Source organism: Carcharodon carcharias, chromosome 1, assembly GCF_017639515.1.
Source record: "Carcharodon carcharias isolate sCarCar2 chromosome 1, sCarCar2.pri, whole genome shotgun sequence".
In the NCBI taxonomy this organism is placed as follows: Eukaryota; Metazoa; Chordata; class Chondrichthyes; order Lamniformes; family Lamnidae; genus Carcharodon; species Carcharodon carcharias.
In genome coordinates this window covers 101,831,990-101,858,440 of record NC_054467.1, presented here as the reverse complement: position 1 = coordinate 101,858,440, position 26,451 = coordinate 101,831,990, and the positions used below count along the sequence as shown (strand labels likewise).

Sequence of the window (26,451 nt, the reverse complement as noted above, 5' to 3'; positions counted from 1 at the left end):
CCTCTGGGAGAGGCTGTATCAAATTGTTTTGGCTTCATTACATGGAGTGCTATATTGAGCTTAATTTAAAATAAACGTTCAGAGCTTCGTGCGCCTCCGGGCTGCTTTATTAACTTGGATGGTAAATGATATGTCCATCTGGGCTCCCATTATATTTAAAATATATCAGTAAGCATAAAGTTCTGCAAATACTTGTAAGTGCAGAGATTTTCCTGGCTAGGAAACTTGCATTTATAGTCTGGCAATGCAACTAGATGCTGTTAATTATGACTCAGTGTTAATCTTCTGATCTGAGATTGGCACATATTATAAGCATTACTTTATATTATTAAAAGATGCTGTATACAATATGTTAGATATTCAGACATTTTAGGCTTTTAGTGAGGGCAGTGTACTAAGATCAGATTTGAGATTTGGTGCTTGTTTTGTTTCATCAATACACATACGTAAAATATTTTGTTTGATTTAAGCAAAATATCTTGGTCGCCACTTAGTATTTTGCTAGAAAAATACAATGAAGTCATTTGCTTTACTTGAAATATACATTAATATTGGTTTCTTGAATAGTACTCAATTAGCCTTGTGATTGCAGAGAAATTGGGTGTTTATTTGCATTTTTGCTCCTCTAGTTTATTGTATATCATAGTAATAGAGGTCTACAGCACAGAAAAAGGCCCTTCAGCCCATTGAGTCTACACTGGTCAAACAAATACCTAACTATTCTAATCCCATTTTCCAACATTGGCCCATAGCCTTGTATGCCACAGCATTGCAAGTGCACATCCAAATGCTTCTTAAGTGTTATGAGGGTTTCGGCCACACCACCCTTTCAGTCAGTGAGTTCCAGATTCCCACCACTTTCTGGGTGAAAAAATTCTTCCTCACATCCCCTCTAGTGTTTACAGACTTTATTTACGCATCTCAGTAGAGCTTAAGCTTGTATGTCAGGAAATTTTAATGATCTTGCCCAACTTCATTTGCAAACTACACAACCTATTTTGTCCAAAAAAAAGTAGTGTAATAAACACTATCATAACTTATGGGTGACAGGGAACTGGAAGACAGCAATGTGAAACAGTAACATACTAAGCAGCAGCATATGTTGTCACAAAGAGGCAGCATGTTGATTTGTGGGTCTGATTTCCTATGCAGTGTCTTTAGGCTGCATCTGTATTGTCATGGGGTGAGCTTGGAGCTTCCCATTGGGAGGAAAAATGAAAAGGAAACCCCTCTCCCAGGCTGTGCTCATGCAGTGTGTCATGCCAAATATAGAGTAATATTGGCAATGCCTGTCGAGCAAGTCACCTTCCTGGTGTCTCAGCTGCAAGCAGGGCATCAGAAGTGATTTTAACAAATCTTTGTGTTTTTTGTGACTAATTCAATGGAAAGTCATCTCTGTTTACTGCACACGTTTTACAGGACCCGATTTTCCTATTAATTGGAATACGCTTTCTCGTAATCAGGAAAGATTTTCTGACAAAATACTAGCTCATATTGCAATGTATTTGAGGAATCCCTGTCCATTATTGTCTCGCATGAATTGTTCATCATAGAATATTTCTCTTCTAAGCGATCTGCTCTTACTTGGAGGAAACTGTTGTCTCCTGAGAAGTACCTTTTCCTATTCTATGTCATCTTTGTGGTTTTGTTGGTCAGTTTTGAGAAAGAAAAGTCAGAATTTTAAAGCTGGTTCTGTTGTGGATATTCTGATCAAGTCAGAATTTTAAAGTTGGTACTGCTGTGGATATTCTGATCAAGTTCCCAATTTCTGACTCAAGGTCAGTACTTCCACAAAGACCATCATTCTGTAACTTTGAACTTTCTTTATATAAACTACTTTGTACTTTTGTGCACTATCACTATTTAAGTATAGTGTGCACAAGTGTTGAAGTCAAAATTAGGCTGTGATACCATTATTGAAATCTCAAAGCTTTGCAAAAAAAACTTTAGTCTTAAAGTATTATGCACAGCAATGTAACATTGAATATTTATGTGGCAGTTGTGTCAGATCGCACTTTGAGTTTGTTAACTTGAAACTGACTTTCTATTTATCTCAAAGTCCCGCTGAGTTTTCCCAACAATTTCTGTTTTTTGTTTATCAGCAGCATCTGCACACCAACATAATTGTGTGCAATATATGCAACTGAATGTTCACTTGGAAGTGGGAATTTTTGTTCCTTGTTCAACTTTTATTATGACAGAAGGGGTCAACAGTGGTAAATGTTACACCATGATAAGATAAGATGATTTGAAATAAAATACCATTGTTCTACTTGATTTGCATTGGAATTGTAGTGCATTCTGGATTGTTTTATGCTCTGAGTGCATTTTAACTTGGTACCTTTAGCTTTCAAAGTTATGGTATACTGAGGTGGCAGATTGACACTGATTAAAAATACTTATTTTGGGATAAACCTATAATCAGTTGTATTAAACAAACTAAAATAAGTTGCTGCTCTTAAATATATTAAGCAATGTTTTTAAAGAAAAGTTATTGTTATTTCTAAATTGTGTTTTAAAATGCTACCTGATTGCATTGGTTAGTGGCAGATTTTGAGTTTGATATGCAAATGAGTTTGAACAGAAACTCTGAGGGAGGAAAAATAATTGTCAAGATGGACACTCAAAGTGGAAACTTTACCTCATTATTTCAGCAAGGAAGTTGCAATATCTGTGTGCTCATTGGTCAACAATACTTTCATTGAAATGCATTGGACCAATCAGCAAGTGAGTAATCGATGCATGGCCACAAATGATATAATTTCCATAGCATAAAAGTTGTACACATAAATGCTGCATATTTGGGCTGTAGCCTCCAAGCTCCAGGGCAGTGCAACTGGGGGGTACACCAGAGGTGTGCTGGGGAACACTCCCCAGAGGTTCCCAGGTAAGGATTGCACGGCAATTGCCTGAAAGTGCAAACTTCTGTACGGAAATTGCCCTGCATTGTGAACCATCCGAAAATGTGATTGAAATCACAAAATTCAGATGGTTCCAACTGACCCAGCAGAAGATTTAAAGCTACTTTTAGCTTCTGGGTAACTATTGTGCAGTCCAACACCAGCCACCCACGGACTCAAACCACCCCGCCAAACCACCAGGTGGTGCGGAGTACTATGAAGGGTCTGGAGGGTTTTAGGGGTTTTGGGAGAGTTCCCTGGGGGTTCGGGAGGGGTGGTGGGCCTCTCTTTCCCTCCGCATCCCTCCATCCTTTCCCCCACAGAGCCTGGCCAACAACTGCCAAACTCCCCACTCAGACCCAAGCTAACCACTTCCACTCCCCCAACCCCCCACCCCGTCAAATCCTACCCACTTATCTTGTACCCATACCTTCTCCCTGGCTTGTCTTTTAAACCTGGATTGACCTTTAAACTTAGTTGGCTTAAGGCAGCTAGTGCCGTTTTAAAAAAAAGGGGAGGGGTGGTTCCTGGCTTACTTACCTGCCACTAAGCTGCATTCAACAGTAGGCCCCAGGAGCGAGCTGCGCTACATAGATCTCACCCGCCTGAGTTGAAAGATGTGGCGAGAAAGGATTGCCTTGATTTACAGGCAAGTACTTTCTAGAGGAGTGGTGATCCGCCTTAATTGCCGCTCCATCGGAAGTTATGGCCTGTCACATAAAGAATAGCGCTAAGAGTGATTGCAAGAAAATGTGTTCTCATCAGGGAGTTTGTGTAACATCATAACCCAGGAGAGTGCAACTTAGGCAATTTGTCATCTGGATCCCATATCGACTGCAGTTTTAAAAAAATTCTTGAGATTTGCTGCTGATCTTCCATCGCCAATCTGGGATCTTAACCTTGCTTCTCAATGGAGAAGTGAGCATTTTATTGAAGTGCACGCCACTGCTACCATCCCTTAAAGGCCTGCACTGACAATGATTAAAAAAATCAATACAATTTTAAAAGCTGTTACTGTTCTGGATTATATAATCAATTGTGTTATGTCCTTGTAATATGCACCTGTTTACAGGTCAAACAAAACAAAAATACGGAAGTCTAAGGGACTACTTTAGGGAACTTTTTAAATTAACGTACCTGAGGCAGGGGTGGGATGGTAGGTGGAAATTTCGAGTGTCATATTGGCACATAGGAACTCTTGCATAAGGCCTTGTTTTAATAGTTGTGTGAAACTATAGCAGTAAAACTCTGGTTTCCCAAAAGAGCATTGCAGTTTAAACGTACAGTTTAATGCGTCAAACTAGTTTCTGTTTTGAAAGGTGAAAACTCTGCAGCAGTTCATCGGGAGAGAGCTGAGAAGGATTAGATTTCCTTGGCCATCTTGTTTTAGAGCTGTAGCTAAATCTCCCTTTCTCAGCTGGCAATGTTGGGACATCTAGGGAAGCCCACTAAGAGGGTACAACAAATTTTATTCGCTTTATGGAAGGGTGGAGTTGGAGGGATAAAGTTGGAATTATATTAAAAGTTTGCCTTGTGTTTTATATCATTGATGCACTTTTTGGGCTGAATGTCACCTTATATTTATAATGATTTCATAAATATTGGCTGGTTCTCAAATCTGAATATCTTATTTCCCAAAAAAAGTATTTGTGTTGTACTGTAATCTGTACACTGTCAGATTCTGTCTAAATATAGTATGATGCTTCAGAAGCCTCTCTGCGCAGTGTATTTTTTGTTTTCTTTTATGGGTTGTGAGCATTGCTGGCAAAGCTAACATTTGTTGTCCACCCCTAATGTAATGTGCTACTAATCAGTCTTGATTTTGATTATGCCTCTGAAGAGCATTGGGGCAATATTTGACACTAAAGGGGCTACATAAATGCACTTGCTGCTGTTGTACTGTAGCAATTAAATTTTATTTTCAAATCAGCCATCTATTTGGCTAGGTAGAATAATAACTTTGCTTATCACTGAAAAAACAGTCATCACTGATTAGTGCCCTGGTTCTTCAGGTGTGGCTCAGTATGCTTGCTATGAGTACAAGGAATGTTTTCTATATTCTCTCACCCAAAAAGAAATACCGAAATGCATGTTGTGAAGGGCAACTGTTTTAATTGTAGGAGTTATTTTACTGCCTTGTTCGCAAGTGTGCTTTTGAGTCAAGTTGGATCATTGGTTGCTGGAGTTGCCGTGTTGACACTGATGTAATTTGCTAGGTGTGGTTTTAAAAAAAAAGGTTGTAGTGATGGCGAAACTGTCTGCATTTGACATCATCCTGCGAAACTGATGGCAATTCTGGTGTTAAATGTGGAAATACCAAAAATTATTGATGACTCCCTGCTTCTCTATAGGGTGCGCTGTTGCAGCCCTGTAGACTGCAGTCTTTAAGAACTAATGAGGAAGCTGAAAGCTACTCCTTTATGCTGTAATTTCACTGTTAAAGACCCCTGAAAAGTTGCACTTTGATGAATTGTAACTGGGCTTTTAATATGTACTAAATCATAATTACTGTTGAACAATCTCTTGGCCCTGTTATCTGATTTTTAAATTTGTGTAATGTCAATTTTTCATCATGATAATTCCAAACTTTTTAAGCGCAGTTGTTAAAAATAGTATTTCAGCTGCTAATGAGTGTGTCCCAATCTTTATTTCACTCTCTGCAACAGTTTATAAAATGTGATGGATAATTGGCACTTTTACTTACTCGTTTGCTGTGATTACCCTGCTTAATGACATCACTTGCTGGATGCCTGGAGCTCTCCTTGATTTGTTGTTTGATTTACACTAACTTTGGGGAAAGTGAAATCCATGCCACGATTGCCAGATCTCATCGGCAACTTCTTTTGAGGTCAGCGGGGTGTGCAGTTGCTTCGACGCTGATTGCAAATTGGAAGCCGAAGTTGTTGAGTATTTTTTGCACGAGTATAAATTTAATGTAGCACAGAGATGGATGTTTTTTAAATCATAATAAAAGCTTTTGCAGATCTGTGTACTCTATTGGATGGAAATTATTTTTCTTTCTATACAGTAAACTATGCTTAGAGTATCAAATCCTCCTCTTGAAATGTGCAACTTGTATTACCTTTTTAAATATAAAATTGGACCAAATTTTTTGTTGCATCCTAAAATATGTTTTTGTACATTAACTTCCAAGAAAATGCAGGTACTCAACATTGGAGTGTGCAAGCTATTTGCTGAAAAGCTTTTCAGCTTATGCAGTTGATTAAGTACACCAGGTGATTTTTCAAAAGAAGATGCTTCTTGATTATTCATGAGAAATGAAGGTTCAGTTGTTTCAGTGAAAATCAACTTTAAGCTCACTGAGGACTAAATTTTCTGAAGTAGAACAGTAATCACCTTTTACGGCACCAAACCAAACTGGGATAATGCTGAAACAAAAACAACAATGCTGGCAATATATAGCAGATCTGGCAGCATCTGTGGAGAGAGAAACAGTTAACGATTCAGGTCTATGACTTTATATCTGAACCGTTCTGACTTGATCTCGTAATTTGGGAGCTTTGTAACATTGATCACTTATTGTTCGTAATAAGAAAACATACGATGTCTGTTTCTGTGCTTCATTATTCAATTATTTAAGTTTCATCAAGGTCAAAATATCTACCACTTCAATACATACTCCCAGATTCAAAATATTACTTTCTGTGCTTTATTGAAGGGTATTGATTATGAGAAACTTCTGTTACTGAGCACATTTGATCTTTGGAGCACTTTTTAACCTTAATTTCTATGGTATTAAATTCTGTTGAGGAAACTTAGACGAGATAATGTAATGTACTCAAGTCAGATGTTCTTTTGTATGTTGGTCTGCACCATTAACCACCTGTTCACTCACTATGGCAAAAATATTTGAAAATATTTGTGCAGTAGTGGAACCCAGATGTGGGGGGGAAAAAAGTTAGTGTCATTGAATAGTTGGGACAATAGCTTAGCCGTAATATTACTGGGCTAGTATCCAGGTGGCTGAACTAGTGAACTGGAGATGAGTTCAGATCCTGGCAAATCATCTGCAGAATTTAAATTAAATTAATTAATAAATCTGCAATAGAAAACTAGTTTCAGTAATGATTATCTTGAAGTTACTGTAAAAACCCATCTGGTTCAGCACTGTCCAGTCTGGCTTGCTTGCGAGTCCAGACCCACAGCAATGTGATTGACTCTTAAGTGCCTTTTACCATTTACAACTTCCGGTCTCCCGTGTGGCAGGCCTGTGATTTTTTTAAAAATGGATTTGATGAGTTGAAGTAAGAGTCTTGTAAAGCGAAGGGGTCACAGCAGGTTGTGAGGTTTCCTGTGGCCAAATATCCAGGATGCTAGTTCTCAGGTGAACTTTGAAACTGGAACAGGTTAAATACTTTGGCTGCTGGATGGCATGCAGCTAGTTTCAAATTCTGGTTCTCAGATTGGCTGATGACTGGTTCTGATGGATCTGCTGGGTCCTGGGGTAATTGGTGAAATCCCTGAAACCAGATTCAATCCCATGACAGCTGGGTTAACACTTCTGAGGCCCATCAAGTCTAATTTGGATGGGTAAAAGCAAAAAAACTGTGGATGCTGGAAATCCAAAACAAAAATACCCGGAAAAACTCAGCAGGTCTGACAGCATTTGCAGAGAGGAACACAGTCAATGTTTCGAGTTCGTATGACTCCTCAACAGAACTAATTTGGATAGGGGAGGCCACCTTAATACAATGGGAAGTTGATAGTGGACATTGAGTTTGTCTAGTATGAATTATGGAGGCAGGCAGTCTGGAAGCTTCACAGTGTTTAGATGTTGGCCCATCCATAAACGATGGGATGTGTGACTTTCACAAATGGCTGTGAGGCACCCTCACCTATGTCCATATTTAATTAGGTATTCGCTGGAAATTTAGTCCAAATGCCAAAAGTCTCATGGCTGGTGGCAGCCACTTAACAGCATTTTGTGTCCCAATTTTTAAAAATATTGACTGCAAGTTCATAATGTGACATACCTGTACTAGACATGACATTAGATTAATATATGCTGCTGCTATTTTATAGAGTTATTGATTTTGGACACAATTTATTCACTTTTAGCTAGAAGGGGAAATGTGTGAGCAAGAAAGGGTTAGGAAACATGCAGGGAAATAGAATTAAGCACAGGGAGTTGAATGAGGGTTGATTTTGAATCGACTGGGTGAGGGGTGGAAAATGGAGGGTGTTGAGGGAGTCGGCTTTGGGTTAAATCTGTTGAGGATGCCTCCTTTGGTGTGCTCCAGGTTTCTTTGTGGGGATTTTGGTGGTGAGGGGTCATGGGGTGGCATGCAGGGAGTGTGGGCGGTGCAGCCAGTTGGGATGCTGAAGAGTGGGGGCGGCGGCCGCTGTGTTGTTTGGAAGAGGGGAGTTCGTGGCCTGATTGCTGAAGAGCTGGGATTTAAAGATTTTTAATAATTATTTCTAAATGTTTATCTAATACGTGAACTTTAATAATTATATACTGAATGCTGTTTTGCTTTTGTTGGCATCAGGGATTGTGTTATTTTTCAAGTGTGAAAATGAGGTCACATTGGAAAATAGTTTGGGAAGCACTGATTTAGATTGAGGTCAGTTAGGAGAACATTAGAGAATTCGAACCTTGAGCTTCTGCAAGATGAGGGCTAAATCAAGTCTAGAGGTAACAAAGGCCTGAGTGACGGTTTCAGTGGCAGATGAAAAAGCAGGGGTGGAGACCAACAATATAATGGAAGTGTAAATGGGTGATGGAGCAGATACAGTGTTGGAAGTTCATGTGAGGGTCAAGTACAAAACCAAAGTTATGAAAGGTCTGGCTCAGCTTCGGACAGTGACCAGGGAGACGGATGGAGTTCGTGGCTAGAGAACAGAATTTGTGGTTGGGACTGAAGACGATGGCTTTGTTCTTCCCAATATTTACAATAACAATAAGTTGCACTTATATGACCCTTAGCATAATAAAATGCCCTCAGGTGCTTTACCAAACTAAGCTTGACGCTGAGCCACATAAAGATATATCAGACAAGTGGCCAAAAGCTTAACCAAACTGGTAGGTTTTAAGGAGTATCTTAATAGAAGAGGGAGAGGAAGAGGCGTGGTGAGGTTTAGGGAGGGAATTCCAGAATTTAGGGTCCAAACAGTTGAAGACCTGGCCATCAAAAATGGAGTAGTTAAAACTGGGGATACACAAGAAGTCAAAATTGGAGGAGCGTAGAGAACTGTGTTGTAGGGCTGGGGGAGGAGTGACACGGATCAGAGTAAATTACTGCTCATCCACTACTGGGTGTCAAACAGCAGAACAAATTGGGCAAATAGCAAAAGAGGGGTTGGTGTGGTAGAACTGGGTGATACAGCACACATGCAGAACTTGGCATTATGTTTTGGTATTGTGCCGCTAAAAGGTAGGATGTAGATGCGATATGGGAGTGGGATGAGAATAGATCCTTGGGGTCTCCAGAGGTTACGATGCAGAAATGGGAAGGGAGTTAGCTGGCGCTAGTTTTTGGCCACAACTGGATAAATAGAATTGGAACCAGAGGGTGCACTCACCCAGTTGGATGATTGGGGTGGGGGCTGGTGGTGGAGGCATTGGAGAAGGATGATGTGGTCAACCCTGTCGAAAGCTGCAGATGATCCAAGCAGGATGAGTGTACTTTCCAGTCACATAGGATATCATTTAGGACTGCTTGTGTTTTGACAGGGATGGAAACCTGATTGGAGGGGTTCAAACATTTAGTTACATGAAAGGTGGACATGGATTTGAGAAATGAGAATGAGGTCAACTTTGGAGAGGGATGGGGCGGTAATTTGTTAAATGAGAGGGCTCAAGCATGTGTGTTTTGGGGGTGGGGGTGGGTGGTGGGTGATGTCAGAAGATTTGAAGGGGAGGAGGACTGTACCTGATAAAGGAGAACTGTTAACAGTTCACTTGGGAGCCAGGAATTGAAGTTCTATGATCAGCTATTTAGTGAGAACTTGGTCAGAATAATGAAGCTGGCAAATTTTCTACAATGTCCTGTTGCGTATTAGATATTTTAATTGATTATTTTGAGTATATTTTGTGTTGGGAGGGGGAAGTCTAATAAGCATGTTGCAAGGTAATTTTTTAACTTAATTTTGAGTGAGCTTTCTCAAACCCCCATCCCCATCATATAATAAAACTATTTAAATGTTATGCTTGTTCTGATGCAAACACTAACACTAAAACTGTTATCTAACAGGGTTGGCTGTGTTTTCAGGAAGCTGAGAAAATGAACATGGTGAAGAGGATCATGGGCCGTCCACGGCAGGAAGAATGTAGTCCTCAGGATAATGCACTTGGCCTTATGCATTTGCGTCGCCTCTTCATGGAACTGTGTCATTCACCACGGCACATGACACAGAAGGAACAGGAGGAAAAGCTGTACATGATGTTGCCCGTTTTCAACAGGGTGAGTACAGGTATCCAGTTAGCACTGGTAGAGGGAAGTAGTGGTAGCTGCTGGTCAGGTAAAACCTTGATCTTTAGGCAAGAGCAGCCTGGCCTTCAGCAATTGTAACCGGGGCAGAATTGAAAGAAAGATTAATAACTAAGGAATTTTATGTTAAAATAAAAACAAAATGCTGGAGATCTGGAATAAAAACAAAGTGCACAAAAAACTCAGCATGTCTGGCAGCATCTGTGGAGAGAAATAGAGTTAACGTTTCAAGTCTAACATGACTCTTTGTAACTGTTCAATTTTATAATTGTTGATTGTTTCTGCCCACGAATGTGATGAGCTCCTTAAGCCTTGGTTGATTCTCTTAGACATGCCTGCACACCATTAACATAGCTTGTAATCTGTAAGGGATGATTAGAGAGTGTACTGAGGTTCGGCTTGCTTTCAGGGTTATTTACTTTTCCCAGGCAGTACTAGAAACATACAAACATAGAAAATAGGAGCAGGAGTAGGCCACTCGGTCCTTCGAGCCTGCTCTGCCATTCATTATGATCATGGCTGCTCATCCAACTCAATAGCCTGCTCCCGTTTTCTCCCCATATCCTTTGATCCCTTTCGCCCCAAGAGCTATATCTAACACCTTTCTGAAAACATTCATTGTTTTGGCCTCAACTACTTTCTGTGGTAGCAAATTCCACAGGCTCACAGCTCTCTGGGTGAAGAAATTTTTCCTCATCTCAGTCCTAAATGGTCTACCCCATAACCTCAGATTGTGACCTCTGGTTCTGGACTCCCCCACCATCAGGAACAATCTTCCTGCATCTACCCTGTCTAGTCCTGTTAGGATTTCATAGGTTTCTATGAGATCCCCCCACATTCTTCTGAACTCCAGTGAATATAATCCTAACCAACTCAATCTCTCCTCATATGTCGGTCCCGCCATCCCAGGAATTAGTCTGGTAAACCTTTGCTGCACTCCTTCTTTAGCAAGAACATCCTTCTTCAAATAAGGAGACCAAAACTGCACACACTATTCCAGGTGTGGTCTCACCAAGGCTCTGTATAATTGCAGCAAGACATCCCTGCTCCTGTACTCGAATCCTCTGGCTATGAAGGCCACCATACCATTTGCCTTCTTTACTGCCTGCTGTACCTGCATGCTTACTCTTAGCGACTGGTGTACGAGGACACCCAGGTCTCGTTGCACATTCCCCTCTCTCAATTTATAGCCATTCAGATAATCTGCCTTCCTGTTTTTGCTACCAAAGTGGATAACCTCGCATTTATCCACATTATCCTGCATCTGCCATGCATTTGCCCACTCACTCAGCTTGTCCAAATCACACTGAAACATCTCTGCATCCCCCTCACAGCTCACCACCCCCACCCAGCTTTGTGTCATCTGCAAATTTGGAGATATATTTAATTCCCTCATCTAAATCATTTATATTGTGAATAGCTGGGGTCCCAGCACCGATCCCTGCGGTATCCCACTAGTGACTGCCTGCCATTTGGAAAAAGACCCGTTTATTCCTACTCTTTGTTTCCTGTCTGCCAACCAGTTTTCTATCCATCTCAATACACTACCCCCAATTCCATGCACTTTAATTTTACACACTAATCTCTTTGTCGAAAGCCTTCTGAAAGTCCAAATAAACCACATCCACTGGCTCAACTCTACTTGTTACATCCTCAAAAAATTCCAGCAGATTTGTCAAGTATGGTTTCCCTTTTGTAAATCCATGCTGGCTCTGTCCGATTCTGCCACTGTTTTCCAAGTGCTCAGCTGTTAAATCTTTTATAATGGACTCTAGAGTTTTCCCCACTACTGATGTCGGCTGACTGGTCTATAATTCTCTGTTTTCTCTCAACCTCCTTTTTTAAATAGTGGGGTTACATTAGCTACCCTGCAATCTGTTGGAACTGTTCCAGAGTTTAGAGAATCTCGGAAGATGACCACTAATGCATTCACTATTTCTAGGGCCATTCTGGGATATAGATTATCAGGCCCTGGGGATTTATCGGCCTTCAATCCCATGAATTTCCCCAACACCATTTCCTTACTAATACTGATTTCTTTCAATTCCTCCCTCTCACTAAGCCCTGTGTTCCCCAACATTTCTGGCATGTTATTTGTGTTCTCCTTTGTGAAGACAGAACCAAAATATCTATTTAGTTGGTCAGCCATTTCTTTGTTCCCCATTATAAATTCCCCTGTTTCTAACTGTAAGGGACCTACATTTGTCTTACCAATCTTTTTCTCTTTACATACCTATAGAAATTTTTAGTTTGGTTGACGTTACCGCAGGCAGCACCTATGTTCACAGACTGCCTCATGAATAGATTACATTGATAAATTTATGCTGAATTGTGTGTCACTGTCCTCTTGTGTACTATCTGTTTCATTTTCTTTCTCTTATGAATGCTAGAAGAAAATTTGCTTCATCTTAACAGAATTTGTGCATCATAATGTTTTAGGATTCTGAAAACATTTTGTCATGTTGCATGTTTTTGTAGATTGTTCGTTTATTCTAAAGTATTGGAACTACGGGCCTGTCATTTTAACCTGAGTGTTGGGAAAGCCTTTGGAAACGATAATCTGAGGCAAAATTAACATCGCTCAGACAAGTGTGGATTAACTAACAAAAGCTGGCACCGACTTGTTAAAGGCAAATCATGTTTATCCAACTTAACTGAGTTTTTTGATGAGGTACCAGAGAGGGTTGATGATGGTAATGTAGTTGATGTTCGTATGGTGTTTGATAAAGTGCTACACAAGACACAACAAAGTTGGAAACCCGTAGAATAAAATGAAAAGTGGCAGTATGGTACAAAGTTGGCTGAGTGACAGGAAACAATAGCGGTGAAGGATTGTTTTTTGGATTGGAGGAAGTTACACAGGTTCCCTGGGGTCATTTTCTTGAGATATATATTAAGGACCTAGACTTAGGTGTACAGAGCACAATTTCAAATTTTACAGATGACATAAAACTTGGAAGTATTGTGAACTGTGGGGAGGATAGTGATAGACTTAAGAGAACGTAGATAGGCTGGTGAAATGGGCAGTCACATGGTCAATGAAATTTAATACAGAGAAGTGTAAGTGAAATATTTTGGTAGGAAAATTGAGGAGAGGTAATGTAAAATAAAGTTTCCAATTCTAAAGGGGGTGCAGGAATAAAGACCTATACCTAAGGGTTTGTGTGCACACATCATTGAAGGTGGCAGGGTAGCTTTGAGAAAGTGGTTAAAAAGGGAGAGGGGATCCTGGGCTTTTTAAGAGGCATAGGGTACAAAAGTAAGGTTGTTATGATGAGCCTTCATATATTTAAAAAAAACTGGTTCAGGCTTAGCTGGAGTATTGTATATGATTCTGGCAACCCACTTTCTGAGGGGTATGAAGGCTTTAGAGAGGGTACAGAAAAGTTTTATGAGAATGGTTCCAGGGTTGAAAGACTTCAGTTATGTGGGTAGATTGGAGAAGCTGGAGTTGTACTCCTTAGGGAAGGGAAGATTGAGGGGTGATTTGATAGCTTTTCAAAATCATGAGGGGTCCAGGCAGTAGATAGGGGAAAATTTGTTCCCATTGGTGAAAGGATTGAGAACCAGAGGATACTGATTTAAGGTGATTGGCGAAAGATTGGCAACATGAATGGCAATATATTTACACAGTGAGTGATTAGGATATGGAATGCACTGCCTAAGATTGTATTGGAGGCAGATTCAGTTGATGTTTTCAAAAGGGAATTGGATTAGCACCTGGAAGAGAGAAAATTTGCAGGGCTGGCTATCGGGCTAGCTGAGTTGCTCCTGCTAAGAGCCTTCACGGATGTAGCAGACCAAATGTCAACTTCCTGTGCTGTAACCATTCTGTGATTATATGATAGCCTTGAGATACCAAGAATAAAAAGAAAGCACAAACTTGCATTTATATAATGCGTTTCCGGTATTCAGGATATTCAAAAGCCCTTGTTGTCAATGAATCACTTTGAAATGTTTCCACTACTACATAAGTTAATGGGGCCATAAGTTTGTTTACAACAAGATCTCATAAATAGCAATAAGATGAATGACCAGTTAATCCATTTTTTGTTATGTTTCTTGAGGGATAACTCTTGCCCAGGGCCCTGTGAGAAACTTCTTCTCTTCAAACGGCACCATGGAGTCTTTTATGCCCATCTGACTGGGCAGATATGGCGTCAATTCAACAGCATAGTGAAAGTACAGCACCTTCAACAATATGGCACCCCTCAATTCTGTACTGAAGTGTTACCCTCGGTTATATTATCAAGACCTGAAACAATTCTTGAATTCATGACTTTGACTCAGAAGCAATCATTCTATCACTAAGCCTAGGCTGTCATAGAATGAAAAACGTTTTTAATTTTTATCTTCAAAGCAGTTAGATAGGAGTGGGGGTCTCATGCCAGTGTCTCTTGTCCATTGAGCACAAAAACAAAGAAAGCCCCAGGGATGATCATCTGTATGTGTCAAGTTAGCTGATCTTAATCTGGGGAACAATTGGCTTGCTGTAATGAGTTACAGCATAAAAACAAAAAAACTGCAGATGCTGGAAATCCAAAACAAAAACAGAATTATCTGGAAAAACTCAGCAGGTCTGGCAGCATCGGCGGAGAAGAAAAGAGTTGACGTTTCAAGTCCTCATGACCCTTCGACAGAACTTGCGTTCGAGTCCAAGAAAGAGCTGAAATATAAGCTGGTTAAGGTGTGTGTGTGGGGGGCGGAGAGATAGAGAGACAAAGAGGTGGGGGGGGGGGTGTGGTTGTAGGGACAAACAAGCAGTGATAGAAGCAGATCATCAAAAGATGTCAACGACAATAGTACAATAGAACACATAGGTGTTAAAATTAAAGTTGGTGATATTATCTAAACGAATGTGCTAATTAAGAATGGATGGTAGGGCACTCAAGGTATAGCTCTAGTGGGTTTTTTTTATATAATGGAAATAGGTGGGAAAAGGAAAATCTTTATAATTTATTGGAAAAAAAAGGGAAGGGGGAAACAGAAAGGGGGTGGGGATGGGGGAGGGAGCTTACGACCTAAAGTTGTTGAATTCAATATTCAGTCCGGAAGGCTGTAAAGTCCCTAGTCGGAAGATGAGGTGTTGAGTGAAGCCCAACGCAAACTGGAGGAACAACACCTCATCTTCCGACTAGGGACTTTACAGCCTTCCGGACTGAATATTGAATTCAACAACTTTAGGTCGTAAGCTCCCTCCCCCATCCCCACCCCCTTTCTGTTTCCCCCTTCCCTTTTTTTTCCAATAAATTATGAAGATTTTCCTTTTCCCACCTATTTCCATTATATAAAAAAAAAACCCCACTAGAGCTATACCTTGAGTGCCCTACCATCCATTCTTAATTAGCACATTCGTTTAGATAATATCACCAACTTTAATTTTAACACCTATGTGTTCTATTGTACTATTGTCGTTGACATCTTTTGATGATCTGCTTCTATCACTGCTTGTTTGTCCCTACAACCACACCCCCCCCCCCCACGTCTTTGTCTCTCTATCTCTCCGCCCCCCACACACACACCTTAAACCAGCTTATATTTCAACTCTTTCTTGGACTCGAACGCAAGTTCTGTCGAAGGGTCATGAGGACTAGAAACGTCAACTCTTTTCTTCTCCGCCGATGCTGCCAGACCTGCTGAGTTTTTCCAGGTAATTCTGTTTTTGTTATGAGTTACAGCATGCCTGGTTTGCACAAGTAAAATATGCCTAGGATTCCCACTGCTGATTGCTACCCCTTTGCCTGTAAATGTGAATATGTGGCTGTTAGCTGACCCCATGATTTGCAGTGCTGATCTCCGCTGTCAAATACTCTGTATGCACTAATTGTCAAGGCTCACATGTGAATGGTGGCCACTTAGGTAAGGATATTGGATGTTGACTGCTAGCTGGAACCATAACCTCTGCAAGGAAACCAAAGTCAATGAGAAAAGCTATATTAGGATAAATTGTTGCCCTTGTAGTCTACATAACGGTTTGTACGTGCATAATCACATGATTTATGCCTCAGGATATTGTTGAACCTTCCTGCAGCCAGTTCCTACTCTCAATTATCCTAATCCAGCTGGATTTGGGCGATGAGTATTAATAACTGAAACAACAATCCTATTTTGGTAAAATAGCCTTGCAACTAATTTGGTTTATTAGTTATGTGATAATCACAAACAAGGGAAGAAAGTGTATAAATAATTCTTGAACTTGTATGTTGTGGGTGACTACTGTATCATAATGCAATGCACAAATGTTTCATAATGATTGACTCTGCAATGTGAAAGGGAATACAGTTGCTTTGATATGATTTGTTTAGATTACGTGAATATTTGGCAGAATTGTGCTTAATGCAGCAAAGGTATTCTGGCTAAAAATTATTGTGGCTTACTTGCCTAAAGTATATTGCAATGCTTGGATTTATATCTGATTGAATTAATTTGAAGGCGTTGCCTGAAAACAGTGGCGCCTCAGCCGTTGGCTGAAGAACTGGCTAGCTCCTGCATCACCTTTTTTAGGGAAGGCCTGCAGCATACCATTTCACTCAGGCACTTGACAGGCCAGCAGTTGGCCTTCTCCTGGGATTAAGGACCTGGGAGCGGAAGTCCCACCTGTCGACAGCTGCCGGCCAGTTGGAGGCTGGCAGCTCTATTGAATTGCAGTGCCGTCGAGGAGGCCGTGGCTGCTGCTGGTACGGTGCCGGCCTGAGCCCAAGGATCAAGCCTGGATTCCATGCCACAGGTGAGTAATGGTAGGAGGGGGTGCTGTTGGCAGCAAAGGTAGGTGATGTCTCAGTGGGCCCCCCCAACTTTCTGATTCCTTGGTCAGGCACTGAGGGAAGCCTGCAAGCATGGGCTTGCTTGTCGTGCTCACAGCATGACAAATCCCCTGCCCGCCACTGGGTTAATACCAGTGGCGGCAGCATGGGGCCCTTAAGTGGGTATTAATTGCCACCACAGACTTAATCGGGGCAGAAGTAGGAAGGTGGAGAAGTCCCCATCTGCCACCATCCTGCCTGATTAAATGCTTTCCTGTCACCAAGCTTGTCACGGGGGAGGGCAAAAGGTTCCACGCAGCATGTGTTTCAGTATAACACATTGAGATTCATTCTGTCTTCTAATATAGGAAGTATAATGTCATTGTTTCTTCAGCAATATATATATGCTGAAATTGGAAAGGAAAAGAAAGATTGCATTTATATGGCACTTTTCATTACCTCAGAGCATCCCACAGCACTTCGAGTCATTCAAGGACTTTTGAAGTGTAGTCACTGCTGTAATGTAGGAAACAATACACAGGGTAGCATAAGAAAAGTACATTCAGCATTAATTCAGTTAAATCAAAAGGATTGCTAGTTGTTTAAAAACAACAAACCTTCTGACTGTTTCTCTGCCAAGTAAGCAAAATTTCTGTTGGGTTATTAAAATTAATGACTGAAATGGACATTAAATTATAAGAATGTAGTGAAGAAACTTAAACCGAGGAAAAAGGTGACTAAAAAGAAATCTGGTAATATAAATAAACTAGCTAACTAACAGTGTAGAACAGATAATCCAAATAATACAAGTTAAGTTGTGGCAGGGGCTATGGTGTTCAAATTTGCAAAAGACTAATTTAGGATTGAAGTCAGAGAGTTCTTGCAAATAGTAATCAGCACTTCTCTCTGGGTTACTAGGGGCAAACATCTGATAGTTTAATAAACAAAAGATTTTTTTTTCTGGTTGGGTAACTGATGATTCGATGCAGGACATTCTGCATCCATATCTACCTTATCAACTCTGGGAGCTTGAAAACCCACCAGAAATGTTTTAAATTTGGTGTGCAAGTTTCCGACCAATGATTGTATTTGTTGTTTTGGAAATATAAAATTAGCCTTTTGAACCACTGATGAAGCGCAAACAACCAGTAAATAGAAGAGTTCAAATAAATTTTATGCCTATAAATTATTTTTCATGGAAATAAATTACTTTCTAATATCAAAGTATGGAACATAAGGAAGAACCTTCAGATTGCAATACATTTATTCATGAAAATTGAAAGCTTTCTTTCAAGGAGTAGACTAAATGCTTTGACAGCAGAACAATATTTTGTACATTTTAGAATGGTGTGATTATATCAAAAAATACATCTTTGAATCTTCCAAAGAGTCTATTTTATTCCTAAAATTGCATATTAAGAATGGTGAGTGATTGCAACATACCTTCAGTCTTGTGCCTGTAGCTGCCACTGTTAGGGTATGTTTTGTAGCTTAAGTATGCTGAGACTCAACTGACATAATGTGACAGACTCAGTGTATTTTTCAATAGCTTACTATCTCATTTTGTTAAAAAAAAACTGTTACTGCCTTATAGCTTAATTGTTAGATAATTCATCATCTCCCACATATTTGTAGGGTTTTTCATTCTCTGTGCAACATCGGATGTCCTGTCATTCTGATTGCCATTTTGATAGCTCTTTTAAGTTAATACAGGATAGGATACACCAGTGATGTACTCATGTCGGCATGACTGTTATGAGCTTTGAAGTCTGGACAGCAGTCTGCTACTTGATGTGAAACTTGGCCCCCACAGCTTGTACCAGGAAGAATAGTAGTGACATTGGAAAGTCAGCAACAAACTTCCAATCGATTCGTGAAATTTTATCAGTTCAACTCATACCCAAAAACTAAGCAACAATCTTACCTGGCACAGCTCACGCCAGCTGAGGAATAATGGGACCTAGTATATATCAGCCAACCTTCACTGAGCATCAAAATGTTATCTAGCATAGAAATCACTAATTCCCCACTGCTACCCTCATATGCTCTCACATACTGTTTTACAAGGAGAGAATAAGGAAACTGGGCCTGTATTCCCTAGAGTTTTGAAGAGTGAAAGGCGATCTCAATGAAACTTACAAAATCCTTACAGAACATGACAGGTAGATGTGAATAGGATGTTTCGCCTGGCTGGTGAGTCTAGAACCAGAGACACAGAGTAAAGGGCAAGACCATTTAAGACTGAGATGAGGAATTTCTTCACTCAGAGGGTGATGAACCTTTGGAATTCTCTACCCCAGAGGCCTATCGAAGCTCAATCATTGAGCATATTCAAAACCAAAATCGATGGATTTCTGGAGACATTAAGGGATATAGGGATAGTGGGGAAAAATGATATAGAAATGGATGATCAGCAATGATCTGTTTGAATGGCAGAACAGGCTCGACGGACTGAATGGCCTACTCCTCTTATTTCTTTTGTTGCTATGAGTACCAAAATGGGATCTTGTGCAATTCAAATCCCCTCTCAATACAAAGCAGTAAAATAGGCCCACCTCCACCCCACGAACCACTCTGAACAATTAAATGGGAGTTGACATAGTTAACCAACACATCTCTCCCACTTGATTTGTCACCCCCCACCCACACCAACAGTAATGGGTGAGTATTGCTGAAAAAGAGGCATTTTTTGTCAAAGCTTTTCATCTTGTACTCATCAGGATGATTTGCAAGAATACCAAATGTAAAGGGAACAACACTTTCAGCACACTTTTCTCATACAGCGTAAATTGCAGCTCAAAGACATGGTATGCTTCATGTGGGAAGCTGGGAACATTTCCAGTGCTCGGGACCAGCATGTGTGCAGGGAGTGTGTCCAGCTGCAGCTCCTGGAAGCTCAGGTTTCAGAGCTGGAACGGCGGCTGGGGACACTGTGGGGCATCTGTGAGTCTGAGAGCATCGTGGATAGCACGTTTGGAGAGGTGTCACACCGCAGCTGAAGGGAATGGGTGACCACCAGGCAGTCCAAGAGAAACAGGCAGGTAGTTCAGGAGTCCCCTGGGGTCCCGCTTGCAAATCAGTAGGACCTGTACTAATGGGACGGTCTACATCTGAACCAGAGTGGGACGAACATCCTTGCAGGCGGGTTTGCTAGTGCTTTTGGGAGGAGTTCAAACTAATTTGGCAGGGGGAGGGGACACAATGTTAGCAGAATAGGGACACATCATAATACAGTAAAACAATCAATTCAGAGGGAGTACAGCTGCATTAAGTTTCAAGAGAGTAAGGTAAGGCTGGATGGCCTCTACTTTAATGCCAGGAGTATTACAGGTAAAGTGGATGAGTTAAGGGTGAGGATTGACACGTGGAATTATGATAGTAGCCGTCACAGAGACGTGGTTGAGGGAGGGGCAGGATTGGCAGCTCAACATTCAGGGATATAGAATCTTCAGGCGAGACAGGGGAGGGGGTAAAAGAGGAGGATGCATTTAGTTAAGGAGTCAGGTACTGCAGTCAGGAGAGATGATATCTTGGGGGTGGCATCGAATGAAGCTTTGTGAGTGGAGTTTATGAATAAAAAGGGGGAAGCCACATTGTTAGGTGTTTAATATCAACCCCCCCCCCCCCCCAGATAGTCAGTGCGAAATTGAGGAGCAAATATGTGCACAATTCACGGAGGTGTGTAAAAACAACAACAATAGGGTAATTATATTAGGTGATTTCAACTTTCCCAACATTAATTGAATAGACATAGTGTTAAGGGCTTGGATGGAGTGGATTTCTTGAAATGTGTACAGGAGAACTTTTTAGGTCAATATGTAGAGGGTCCAACAAGGGACGGCACAATGCTGGACCTAATTCTGGGGAATGAAGCCAGACAGGTGGCTGAGGTGTTGGGGGAGCATTTTAGTAATAGCGACCACAACATGGTACAATTTAAGCTTGTTATGGACAAAGAAATAGACAAGTTGCAAAAAAATGTTTTGGATTAGGGGAGAGCAGATTTTAATAAAATAAGGCAGGATCTGGCCAAGTTGGATTGGGAACAGCTATTTGTGGGGAAATCTACAGAAGAGCAGTGGGGGGGGGGGCGTTCAAAAAGGAAATGGGGGAGAGTACAGGCTCAACATGTTCCCTCTAGGGTAATAAGAAGGAGTAACAAGCCCAGAGAACCATGGATGACCAGAGATATTCAGGATATGATGAGAAGAAAAAGAGAGGCTTTTAGCAGGTACAAGGGGAGCAAATCAGTGGAGGCATTAGTGGAGTACAGAAAGTGCATGGTGGAGCTTAAGAAAGCAATTAGGAGAGCAAGGAGGAGATATGAGAAAGCTTTGGCTGGTAAAGGTAGGGAAAACCCCAAGATTTTCTTCAAGTCTATCAATGGGAAGAGGATAACCAGGGAAAGAGTAAGGGCCCATTAGGGACCAAGTGGGTATTCAGTGGAGCCAGAGGACATTGGTAGAGTTTTGAATGAATACTTCACATCCGTCTTCAACCAAGCGAATGGGGATGAAGGTATGGAACTCGGAGAGAGGGACTGTAAGGCTCTTGAGCAAATTAATATAGGGAGTGACAAGGTATTGGAGGTGCTGGCAGGCTTAAAAGTGGACAAATCTACAGGTCCCAGGCTGCTGAGGGAGGCAAGGGAGGAGATCGTACGGGCTCTGACGCAAATTTTTAATTCCTCTCTGGCCACGGGGGAGGGACTAGAGGACTGGAGAACAGCTAATGTGGTTCCGCTATTTACAAGGGTTGTAGAGATAATCCAGGGAACTACAGACCAGTGAGAGTCACATCAGCGGTAGGGAAGCTATTGGAGAAAATTCTGAAGGAGTGTATCTCCACTTGGAGAGGCAAGGTTTGATCAGGGATAGTCAGCATGGCTTTGTCAGAGGGAGGTCATGCCTAACAAATTTGATTGAATTCTTTGAGGAGGTGACCAGATGTGTAGATGAGGGTAGTGCACTTAATGTAGTTTATATGGATTTCAGCAAAGCCTTTGACAAGGTCACACATGGGAGACTTATAAAGAAGGCAAATGCACATGGGATACAGAATAATTTGATAAGGTGCATTCAAAATTGGCTTAGTTGTAGGAGACAGAGGGTGATGACAGAAGGCTGTTCTAGTGACTGGAAGCCCGTGTCCAGTGGCGTACCACAGGGATCTGTGCTGGGCCCCCTATTATTTGTCATTTATTTAAACGACATAGATGACTATGTGGGGGATATGATTAGTAAGTTTGCGGATGACACAAAGATTGGCCGGGTGGTTAACAGTGAGGTTGAGTGTCTTGGGCTACAGGAAGATATAGATGGGATGGTCAAATGGCAGATAAGTGGCAGATGGAATTTAACCCTGAAAAATGTGAGGTGATAGACTTTGGAAGGAGTAATTTGACATGGAAGTATTCAATGAATGGCATGACACTAGGAAGTTTTGAGGGACCTTGGCATGTGTGTCCATTGATCTCTGAAGGCTGGAGAGGCATGTTAGTGGGGTGGTGAAAAAGGCATATGGGACACTTGCCTTTATCAATCGAGGCATAGATTGCAAAAGTAGGGAGGCCATGTTGGAGTTGTATAGAGCCTTGGTGAGGCCACAGCTGGAGTACTGTGTGCAGTTCTGGTCACCACATTATAGGAAGGATGTGATTCCACTGGAGTGGGTGCAGAGGAGATTCACCAGGATGTTGCCTGGGATGTTACATTTAAGTTATGAAGAGAGGTTGGATAGACTTGGGGGTTGTTTTCGTTGAACAGAGAAGACTGAGAGGCGACCTGAACGAGGTATACAAGGTTATGAGGGGCATGGACAGGGTGGATAGAGAGCAGCTGTTCCCCTTAGTTGAAGGGTCAGTCACGTGGGGACATAAGTTCAAGGTGAGGGGCAGGAGGTTTAGCGAGGATGTGAGGAAAAGCTTTTTTACGCAGAGGGTGGTGACGGTCTGGAATGCGCTGCCTAGGCGGGTGATGTAGGCGGTTTGCCTCACATCCTTAAAAAGTACCTGGATGAGCACTTGGCAAGGCTATGGGCCGAGTGCTGGTAATTGGTAGGTCAGGTGTTCCTCATGTGTCAGTGCAGACTTGATGGGCCGAAGGACCTCTTCTGCACTGTGATTCTGTGATACAAGGACCAGACACACACAGATTTAAAGTTTCCGGAAAGAAGAACTTTTTAATATAATTATTGGACATGACCTTGAGCTCGCTGCCTACGAGGGTAGAGGAACCTGAGACCAGTGAACAATTTGGATGGACACTCGAAGGAAATAATCTTTCATGTTTACGGGGAGAGAGCAGGGTAGTGGGACTGACTGGATTGCCCTCCAGAGAACTGGAATAGATTTGATGGCCTGCATGTGGTGCCCCCCTGTGCTGTAATGACTCTCCCCCAGCTCCTTATCTTCCTTCTGTTCCTTTACCTCTCTCTTCTCTCCAGCCCCCCCACCCCCCAAGCTTTTTGTTCCCCCACCACTCTTGGGCAAGTTATCCTTCACCCTCAAACTCTTTCACCCAAAAATTGTTTTTTGCCATGACTGCCTATTTATAACATCATGGGAGATCATCTTGGAAATATAAAAATATTGCTATACAAAGCACAAAAACATATGCATTTTAGAGGTACAGTATTAAAGAGAAAAATATTGAGCAACCGTTTTAAAATTCAGAATGTAAGAAATGAAGGCTTATGAAGGAATGAACGCACACTTCATAAGACTTTTATAGGATGCAAATTTTTCCAAAGGCTGTGTTGAAGCCAGTTCAACACTTTTCTTGTATGCCCGCATTTATCAATGTGGAAGGCAACCTCACCTTGGAGCATGCTCAGTGTATGGGTGCACTACACACAAAATTACGATGGCATTTCATATCAGCCTTGGATAGGAAGTTAATATTCAGACTTTACAAAATAACAAAATTAGTTCTCACCATCCAAATGAGAAATGATCCTTGAAGATGAAAGTGATTTATTTGTACTTCTTTCGATTTAGTATACTGTATTCACTACTCTCAACATGGTCCCCTCCACACTGGGGGTACCGAACGCAGCTGGGATAATTGCTTTGCAGGATGTCTCCATTCAGTCCCTAAATGTGACCTCATACTTGCGGTCACCTGCCATTTTAATTCTCTGCTTTCCTCCCACTCTGACTTTGGTCTCCATCGTTGTTCCAGTAAAACTCAAAGTAAGCTTGAGGAACAGCATGTACACTTTTGATTATGCAGTTTACAGACACATTGAATTCAACAATTTCAGATCATAACTCTGCCCACATTTTTTCAGACTGCAGCTGTTGGTGTTTTCCCATTTACACCTCTTTTAGACCCATCTTTTGTGTCTTGTCCCATTACCATCCTGTTTTACCTTGCAGCAACATCCATTTTGTCATTTAATCTCTCCTGCCTTCCACTGTAGCACAGACCTTCCCTTTTGTTCATTTCTTATCTCTCCTCTTTCCCCACCTTTGTACTTGTTTACAACCCATTGCATCTAAAGATTTTTCCAGCTCTGATGAAAGGTCAGCAACCTGAATGTGTTTCACTTCACATATGCTGCCTGACCTGCTGAGTACTCCTCGCGTTTTTTACGGGGTTGGGGGAAGGGGTGAGTCAGGGTGGGGGGGTGTGGCATGTTGAGATGGGGCAGGAGCAGGGTGGGTGGGTGAATCGGGGTAGGGGATTGTCGGGGTGCAGGGGTTTTTGGGGGCTGGGGGAGTCATGGGGGGTAGTTGGTGGGATAGTCAGGGGAGTGTGGTGGGTGGTCAGTACCATAGTTACCCAGGTGTTAGAATTGGTTTTAATTCTTCTCATTTTTTTCCTGGGTAACTATTCTGCTAAGAGAGTTGGAACCATCTGAAATTTCCGATTTAAATCAGAGTTCCGGATGGTTCCAGGTGCAGGGTAATTGCCCATCGTAAGTTTAAACTTACCGGGCAATTCCTGTGCAGTCTTGGCCTGGGAAATTCTGGGAGGTCTCTCAGTGCATCCTCTGGGTTATGTTTCCCCCCTGGGGAATGGAAGTTCTGGGCCAAAGTATATTGAAACAAATAGAGCTTTGTGTCTGTAAGTTAAAAGCAAAATACTGCATACTTCAGTAACGCAAACTGGAGGAACAGCACCTCATCTTCTGATTAGGCACTTTACAGCCTTATGGAATTAACAACTTCAGATCATGAACTCCTTCCTCCATCCCCACCCCCTTTCTGATCCCCCTTTTTTCTAATAATTTATATATTTTTAAAATATATTTTTCTTTTCCCACCTATTTATTATTATTTTAAAATTTATTCCCACCCATTGTTTTATCTCCACCTTTTAGCCTACTTCGTCCCTTCCCCCTACCCCACCCCCACTAGGGCCATCTGTCACTCGCTCGTCCTGCTTTCTACCCTTAATGTCACCATTGGCTAATATCACCACTGTCAACACCCCTTTATCCATTTGTCTATGACATCTTTGTCAATCTCTTCTTTGCCTCCACCTATCACTGGCCCTCTATCCATCTCAACCTGTCTCACCCCCCCTTAAACAGCTTATATTTCACCTCATTTCTATTTTTCTTTAGTTCTGATGAAGAGTCATACGGACTCGAAACGTTAACTGCAGATGCTGTCAGACCTGCTTTCCAGCTATTTTTGTTTTTCCTTTCCTGTAAGTGATTGGTAAACCAATTCCACCTGTATACTTATGGTCTCCATCTGCTACATTTGTCTTGTATTGTAGACTCTTTTTGGACAAAAGGATTCAAGAAGATAGAGGCTAATTTAGCACCCTTCCCTTGACAATGTGCCATGGAACTAAAGAGCAGACTACATACCTTCTTGAACAAAATTATTAATAACTTGGTGGAATCATCAAGATTCTTTCTTCATCTGAAATGAAAATTCATGGAATATACCCACCTACTTAGAAGTAACTGAAAATTGGACTTTCACAAGGAGGGGGGAAATAATTTTTTGAGGTTGCCTTGTTTGTCCAACACCTCAACTACAGAAACTGCAAGTCTTAACGTAATAACTCTGAGTATCCAGAGTTCACTGAGATTCATGGTACATTTATGGTGCACACTAATTGCACATTGCAATTATATTTCAGCTCCTCTTCCTGCATGGCAAGTTCCACCATGTAAAAGATCAGTTCTACGATTTCTGGGTACTATAAATTCACATGTCATAGAACCATAGAAAAGTTACAGCGCAGAAGGAGGCCATTCAGCCCATCTTGTCCGTGCCAGCCCGAGGACACCCAGGTGCCCTTTCTAATCCCACCTTCCTGCACCCGGCCCATAGCCCTGCAGTTTACAGCACTTTAGGTGCAAATCCAGGTACTTTTAAAAAGAGTTTATAGTTTC

At 41.5% G+C, this 26,451-nt stretch overlaps 1 protein-coding gene across 3 annotated transcripts in view; it reads left to right on the top strand.

Moving 5' to 3' along the window:
* Window positions 1-26,451, top strand: part of wdfy3 (WD repeat and FYVE domain containing 3) — a 407,868-nt gene that overhangs the window by 48,841 nt on the left and 332,576 nt on the right. For all 3 annotated transcript variants that reach the window (XM_041187506.1, XM_041187499.1, XM_041187492.1), the window contains exon 2: window positions 10,115-10,324. In XM_041187506.1, coding sequence (XP_041043440.1) covers window positions 10,145-10,324 — 180 coding nt within the window. In that variant the 5' untranslated portion in view covers window positions 10,115-10,144. The remainder of the gene's footprint in view (window positions 1-10,114; window positions 10,325-26,451) is intronic.